We start from the raw sequence: 8,291 nt of genomic DNA on the forward strand, positions 1-8,291 counted from the left end.
TCAAATGTGGTAATGTCAGGCTTCAGATGGCAACAAACTATTCAAATATGATTCAACTAGATATAAAGTGCCGATATCGCCAAGATATGTCTGATGCATCGTACAAGATGTTTCTACTCTATTTTCATGTTGCCTCGGTGGTCAATACTCATCTGTTGATGTTTATACAAGTAGCTACATAAAAGTGGGTGTCATCCAACATTTAATCTGTTAATTTTTTTTGTCAATGCTATTGCAGTGTTTGCCATGTTCCATATTGAATTGCAATTGCTGTGAAAAGTCTCCATTGTTTGCCATTTGCCGTGATGACAATCTTTGCATTAGCCTACGAGGGTTGTGTAAACCATTTTGCATGTTCCTTTGTTGTGTGAAATGTTGCTTTTATGTAAAGTTCATGTTTCATTCTACTTGCATTACATGCCACTTACAGGAGTTAGCTTTTGATTTATATATCTGTTATTCAGCTGTATTAACATCTCAATCTGGTAGTGTAGTTTACATTCTAGACTAAACTTATTTTGTGGTATTGGCTGTCCAGTAGAACAAAATGCTTGTAGATTTTCTAGGGATGGTGTGTATTGCATTATTTAGCATTTAGCTTAATCAATCAAGTAATTGTATAGTGTTATCTGACCACTTCCAAGTGAAGTACTGCTGCCTATTTATTGTTGGCCTAACATGTGTAAGTGAATTTTCTTTTGTTTGTCTTTCTAGCACTGGTCAGGATACTTGGTCAGGAGTGTTGTGCACTGACCTCTCTGATTGTGTAATCCTTATCCATTTTCCGCAGGTCGCCTTGAAGGAGAGGTCACCGGCGGTGATGGTTGAGCTCTTCCCGGTGTTGGTGGGTGGCGACTACGGCCGTGTTCTTGCCGGCGCCGATTCCACGCCACATGCCCTCCCTGCACCCCGTAGCAAGAGCTGAAACACATGCGAGCACTCCTGCCCGACCTAGCCAACGACGCAAGGCTGCTGCTGCTCCCCGTCTTTATCGTGGTGGTTCTGCCATAGATCTCTAGGTCTGTTTCTAGTGTTGATCGTCGTCTCCTGCTAGCAGTAGCCAACATTAATTTTGGTTTTGTTCATGAGCACAATCATCTCCATTAGTTCAGCTGCTGAAAAGAAGAGCAGAGAAGGATGGTGTCTGCAAGTATCAGGATGGATGGATGAATTCATCGGCGTAGTTAACTAGGTTCTTATTTCTTTTGGCGTAGTTAACTAGGTTCTTATTTCTTTTCTAGAAGAGGAGATAGTTCCTCCATGTGTCCTTTTGTTTCTTGTTGTGGAACAAACAACCAAACAAACATACTATTTTGTACATAATAAAATTTGTGAATTCTCAAGAGGTTGATTCTTTGTTGATTTGGAGGTGCATGGATGAATGAACCAGGGCCTGTTGGTCTCCTTGTGAAATAAAAAGATTTGCTTGCTTGTGAACGCTACCTAGCATGTACTTGTCATTCATAGCACTTGTCATTCAGACGGTGAAATAAGAGAGGAGAGGTTGCCCATGCCGATGAACTTCAGGGAAGGTTTGGACTTAGAAAGAAAGATGAGACGTTCCAAGAACAATAGTTATTATATATATGAATGAATTACAAAAAAATTGGCACCGGAATGACAAGCAAACAAAAAACGTTCGGGGCGGTGCCCGGTCAAAAATAAAAATAAAAAAATGAGGCTGGTAGGGCACGCCCGCTCTGACTTGGCGGACGCAAGCAACGCGCGCCGAACCCCACTGGCAGCCTCACATTCCTCTTTCTCTCCTGCGTATGCCCGCTCTGAGCACCCGAGCTAGCTGCCTCGTGGAAGCCCATCCCTGACTTTGCCCAACTCGTCTGCCCCTACCCCGCCACCCCAGTGCGCCCTGCGACCTCACCGCCAGTCGTTCCCATCCCCGTGGAGGCAAGGGCGCCGACCAAATCTGCTCTTGCTCCGAGCCTGGCGCGGCGTGGCTCCCCCATAGCCTCGTACGATCAAGGATTTGTTGGCGATGTAATTAGCAGCAGGAAGACAAGATCTGTCACCCCGGTTTCTTGGCGGGCACTTCTCCACCCCGCCAAGTTCTTGGAGGGCGCTTTCTTCGCCGTGACGGTTTCTTGGAGGGCGCCTGCTCCGCCCCACGCGCTTTATTTGTGCCGCGGGCGTGTCTAGTGTGTGCCCACCTCGCGCTCCTTGCCGCAGCATATCCCATCCGGTGATTGGACGGCCCGAGAGGACCGGCCAATCACCGGAGGCTAGGTGCTGCGGCGAGGTGGGTGCGCTCTGGTTGGGCTGTGGGCATGTCTCACACGCGCCTTGCGTGCTCTGGTTGCCCCGTGGGCATGTCCAGTGCGCAACCACCTCGCGGACGGTGCTTGCACACGCCGCACACCTCGCCACGGCACCTCCCCATCGGTGATTAGCCGGTCATCTCGGGCCGTCCAATCACCGGCGGCGAGGTGAGCGGCATGCGCGAGCACCAGCGGCGAGGCCTGCTTGCTGTGACTGTGCCCACCGAGTGCGCTGCGCGGCCAAGTCTTCGGTTGCAGTAGATCGTAGATAAGAGTTTGGAGGCGCCAGCCACGATCACGTTCAAGACTTTCTGTCGAGTCTGAATAAAAGGACCTCGGTGTCGTGCGCTTATCAGCTCTTGTCTGTTTATTATTCAGAGTTTACCTTGTCTGTTGTCTGTTTTTGAGTTACACCTGAACAATGTTTAGATGGGTTCAATGCAATGCAGTATACTTATCCATACTACTTACTGTGATCGAGATGCATTGCAGCAGCACTAAATACCCTCTTCTTATTTCGTTTTCAGCTCGGCGACATCCCAGTGCTGCATGAATTCCTTCACTGCCTCCATAGTGAAGTCCCCAACGTGAACATTCTTGTGTACGCGCAAAACTCCGTGCTGACAGAGCTGGTCAATGTTCCGGGGATTCAGCCACCGACCACTGAGATCAGAGCAAGGAATCACACGCTGCTTGTCCTGTGCTGCTTATACCAGTGCATCTGGAGCTTGCACCAGGCCGGTTGAGCCTTGGTGGCCAGTTCACTCCGGCCAATCTGCTTGTCTACAATTGGCACACCGTCACCGCAGGATAATAGGGGTGCACTTAACCCGCTTCACTGAGGTCAACGGATATATTGACTACGACCGTCTTGTCACTTCCGTAGAGGAAGTGTTCATGCTTTCTCAAAAAAAAAAAGGAAGTGTTCATGCTGCAAGAGTCGGTGCCCCCAGCCATCCAGACATGGCTAGATCTCATCCGGGATGGAGTCACTGTTCACGAGTATCTCATCCGCTACAATGTAGCCCTGATGGATCCATCGCAAGCGTTCCACTGGCTTATGGAGGCGAGAGGCATCCTCGAGCAGTTGCGCTTCACAGACCCACGGACCTTCCACTTCATCCTCGGTATGCACCATGACATGGACAGCCGGGAATTGACAGCTACTGCTTGAACACACTGCTGGCCCAAACCCGGGGGTTCATCGACAGAAGAAACCTGACCCAGCAGCCCACCGTCTTCCAGCACGATGTCACGGGGGTTCTGACACTATGCAGAAACAACTCGCAGCACGCATCCAGGTTCATGGAGCGATTCATGGTGCTCATCATAGAGTTCGACTTCCCTGGGCTCGTCGCCCGCCTCCAGCGCCTCCATGTTTAGGGCTGGGCTGCTCTTCCTGTTCAACCTTGAAAGCAACAATGGGTTGATCTGTGCTCGCGGGAACTCTTTAGAAGATCATGGCAACCTCCAAAGGGAACAAATACATACAATCTCCAGCTCACGGCAGGATTTATAGTGTTTAGCCAAACGATTCATATTCATTCGCTTGTGACTATTGCTAGGCGGAACTGTACTTTTTTTTTGAAAAGGAGGATGTACCCCGGTGGGCGATGCATGCGGCCACTTTATTAATCATTCACAAAGACTTTACAAAATGGTACATCAGTAAGTCTAGAGCCACCATCTTAGCAACACATGTGGCTACTCATATTTCCTTGATGTTGGGGTGTCGAATGTCCGAGCCTAATACTAAACAGGTATCACACCAAAACTTAACATCTAATGCCGGATGCCCCCATCTCAGTCACATACCGGGACTGGGTCACACACCGGTCCGGCGCACTCACCGAGCCCGCCACCGTTGTCTTCCAGCGATCCATCTCTAGAGCAGGGACTGACGCAAACCTTGCCAGCCCGCCGTCGACGCCACCATGGCGTCAGACAGCGCCACCGCCCTGCGCTCGACCATCTAGCCGCATCCGTTGACGATATCCAGCTGCACCATGCCACCAAAACTCGTCGTCGTCGACGCGGTAGATACAACGCCGCACAATCTGGCAACCACCACACCGTCGTCACTGCTGGAGCCACGTGGAGCCCACCACCGACAGCATCTCTCCCCCGAACATGAGGTCCTCCCCAGACGGCGTGTCCATGGAGGATACGACACGCAGGACGCTGCCGCCGCTCAATCCAGACTGGATTTTGGACTTTCGTCTGGGAGGGATCCGGCGGTGGATAGGACAGACCTCGGCTTCGCCTCCAGGGAGGATAACGGCGTCGAGTGACGTCGCCGATGCCGGGCCAAACAAGTCAAGTCCTCCGGTCCAATCCTATACCACCAACCTTCGTCTGCTCTGGATCCGGCAACTAGCCATGAACCGAAACATGCAGAATTGAAAGAGCCATGGGCCTCAGCCCACCAGAAAGGAGGACCAAGAAGAACCCAACATAGAACTCCAGACACCGAATCAGCGATCCGGCGTCGCAAGCAACAACCAACACCACCCCGCGGCGGCCGACGAAGTCCAAGGACAGGATCCTGATGGATCTGATTTGGATCCGGCGGCACCCGCGACCACCGGTCATATCCAACACAGCCACCACCTCGCCACAAGCAGGCTGTCGCTGCCGTGCCATGAACGACGCCGCCAGAAGACCCGCCCGCCGCAGCGCCGGACCCCACGCTCGCCCGGTGCACCTCCCGATCTCGTTGTCCCGTGCCAGCCGAGATGGAAGGGGTGAGGAGAAGCCACGCTACCGCCCTGCCAGCCAGGCTTCGCCCGGCGACGGTGCAAACGGCGGCGAGGAGGGGGAGAAGCGCATGAGGCCGAGAGGGGGGCGGCTAGGTTTTCCCCCGGGTCGCCCCCGCGGGCGACGCGAGGGGTCGAGAGATACGCGAGAGATATGAATAGTGAAACTGTACATGCTATGCGAATTTTGCAATATGAATAGTCAGTACTAGTCTGACCACGGATTCGTTTGCTTGTGATCCTACATATACAGCTTGCCATCTACAAGTACCTCACCTTTCTTCTTCTCTGTTGTTTTTGCCCTTGATATACTACGCTTCTGCGTTGTCAAAAGAGCGCTGCTATACACACGATATACTAGCGCCCGATATGTGAACGATCCTACATGGCAGCTTGACGGCGAGCGTGCAAGCAGGAGATTTGGACGCGAAGGCACTATGGTTCACCGATCGTGCAGAACATATCGTCTGTAAAGCAATTTCGTTGTCAAAACTTGTCTCAGCAACAACATCAGGCTCCTTTGCAGTAGCAGCTTCCAGCACTTCGACGTTGTCATGTTTTCTGCATGCACTTCCATCCTCCCTTGCACATCCTTCAACCGCTCCTCACATGACTGCCCAATAGATCGATGGCCCAGGCTCACATTCCTGTACAACATTATCCACTATTAGGTGCAGTAGTAGATCAGTGATTAGTCAGGTTCAGTATGAGATACGCATTTTGGCTTCAACAAATCATCACATCAGCACCGCCAAAAAGAAGAGCATCGATTCAGGCCAAGCACACTTGGGAAATAGTATAATACGGACACTATTGTCTCTCCTAGAACAATATGAGTTGACTGTCTCTCTTAGAACAAACCATGTGAGCTGCAGCTTGAGGGCTGAAAACATGTGTAATTTCTGCTGCTAAGGCAGTCTTTGGGAATGAAAAAGATCAACACAGTAATAGAGACATGTGCTAAGAAGAAAACTGAGAAAAAAGCACTCAACATGACTCAACGAAAAAACACCTAATCATTCTTTAACTGAAAACAAAGAACTTAATTGGTGCAAATGTAGAGACCTGAGGTCCAATGTCTAAATTTAGCTTGCTTTGGAAAGAGCAAGAGTACCACATCTCAGTTTTCTTCAACCATAGGACCATGGCCATCTTCCTACATATATATGTTTCAGCAACAGATCTAGTGACATACTCCCTCCGTCCCAAAATAAGTGACTCAAAACCGAGTCACTTATTTTTGGACGGAAGGAGTACATCAATAACTAGCATACCAAAAAATAGAATACACGGATCAAGTAACGCACAACTTCCAAGCAAACAGAACTTTTTATTGATTCCACTTTCTAGGAGGACAAAGCGAAACATGAACCAGTGACAGTCAAGCAGGGATTTTGGAACAAGCCAAACAGTTTCTACATCCAAAATGCTACAGGACCAAAATGATCTTTATGACTAGACACTATGAAGGAGCGCGTTGAGCGGTGATCTGTGATCCGCAGCTCTCCCTTGTGATTGTACTTGAGCCCAAATATGGTGATATGGAGCACACAACCATCATGGTCTCCGAGAGCCTGTTCCTCCTCCACTCCCTCCCGTTTCACGCACTCGACGAGGCAGAACTTGCTCGTGCCCATGTAGGTGAGAGAGGCTCCCATGTGCGGCTTCGGGTCCTTGCAGAACCACTTCTCCTTGGTTGTCTGGCAGTCCAGCTGCAATGTTGGAGTTGTGTTGTGGCAGCTGGGGGAGGCAACTTGGCAAGCAGAGATGTAGCCATCCCGATGAAGGCCAACCCAAGCGTTGAGCTCGCTGTCAAAGTGTGCTTGGCCGCTGAATGGCAAGGCCCACTCCCCATGCCATCTCCACACAGAATCCTTGGTGTTGAATGAGTAGGTGCCCATGAAACCTTTGGTAGGTGCCGTCATGAAGTTAGCTGTGGACATGAAGATGGTGCATCCATCCGGGTGTAGTGCATAGGAGTTGACGCGGCGGTGGAACGTTGGCGGTGGTGGCGGCAGAGTCTTCCAGGATCAGCCCTCGGTTGGATGTTGCAGCGCATCCGGCGCAATGGACCCCCATGACATGACACCAAAGGAGTGTTGTTTCTTGTCGAAGTGGTAAGATAATGCATAGAGCATCTCACCAACGACCACGGTGATGCCGAAGCCACAGACCATGTCAGCAGGGGCATGGGCGCCAATCGTCATTGCGGCCGTCTTGGTGTCGTAGATGAGGCTGCATCGCTGGTTCATGAAGGTGAAGATCTTGGTGCCCAAGGCAGAGAACGACATGCCGGGATGGGGTACAGTGCCAACCGGGCACTCTAACCGCAGGGCCGGAGGCTCCGGGAGGTGCCGGGCAGCGCCGCTGTGCTGGTCATCAGAGTCAGAGTCAGAGTCAGAGTCGAAGCTATCGGCTTGGATCTTGTGGATGCTGTACCCCTTGGTCCAGTCATCCAACACGAGGTACAGATGCTTGATCCGCCGCGACCTCTTTTCACCGCCGTCGCCGGCATATCCCCGGCGCTTATTAGACATCCCCACTGCGACTTGACAGAAGACCTAATAATAATAACAGAGTATAATCTATCTAATCCTCCTCCTGCTGCAGGTCTGCCTCTGTGTTCAACAATCAAGCGTCCTTGAAGAGTTTCGGCAGAAAGATCGAGCCTTGAATTTATTATATGATGCCGCTGCCGCCCTGCAAAATCACAGTGTTAGAATCGGAATTGGAATTGGAGGGAGTGGAGGAGTTGGATTCCGAAAACGATTAGCAATCTGGTGGCGTGACGGAGACGACGGCCAGATGAGACGAGATCGGTGGTGAACACCTACCCAAATCAATTCGCAACTAGTAGCAATCACGGAAGGAAAGGGATCTGTGTACCTGCCCTGCCTGCGGTGAGGGCGAATCGGGGACAGACGATGGCGCCAGATTCAATCCACACCCTGCCCTGCGCCGCCTCGCCTCTCCGTCACACCGGCGCGCCAGAATCAGTCCTGCGAAGGGAAGATGACTGGCAGCACTGCGGCGGCGGTGGAGTTAGCGGGGTGAAGTCTATTTTAAACCTTATACTCATATAGCCCGTCGGAATTGAACCCTGAAGTCCGAATCCCTGAAATCGGTACCATGACCTTTCTGATCCCGGTCAATATCAACCCTGCACTGATCCTAAACCTGTTTGTCGCTTGAAAATAGGCAATCCTGACCGGGATTGCCAGGCGCCGGGCCCATGTCACCTGCAGGTCGTGCCGCCGGCCGT

General features: G+C 51.3%; 1 protein-coding gene across 1 annotated transcript; it reads right to left on the reverse strand.

Moving 5' to 3' along the window:
- Positions 1-6,412: 6,412 nt before the first annotated feature.
- Positions 6,413-8,074, reverse strand: LOC123191133 (uncharacterized). The gene is made up of 2 exons (XM_044603912.1): positions 7,916-8,074; positions 6,413-7,729 (listed from the first exon to the last, which is right to left on the reverse strand). The coding sequence occupies exon 2, from the start codon at positions 7,564-7,566 to the stop codon at positions 7,060-7,062; it is 507 nt and encodes a 168-aa protein (XP_044459847.1). The 5' UTR covers positions 7,567-7,729; positions 7,916-8,074; the 3' UTR covers positions 6,413-7,059.
- Between the last annotated feature and the right edge of the window lie 217 nt (positions 8,075-8,291).

Source organism: Triticum aestivum, chromosome 2A (assembly GCF_018294505.1).
Source record: "Triticum aestivum cultivar Chinese Spring chromosome 2A, IWGSC CS RefSeq v2.1, whole genome shotgun sequence".
NCBI lineage: Eukaryota > Viridiplantae > Streptophyta > Magnoliopsida > Poales > Poaceae > Triticum > Triticum aestivum.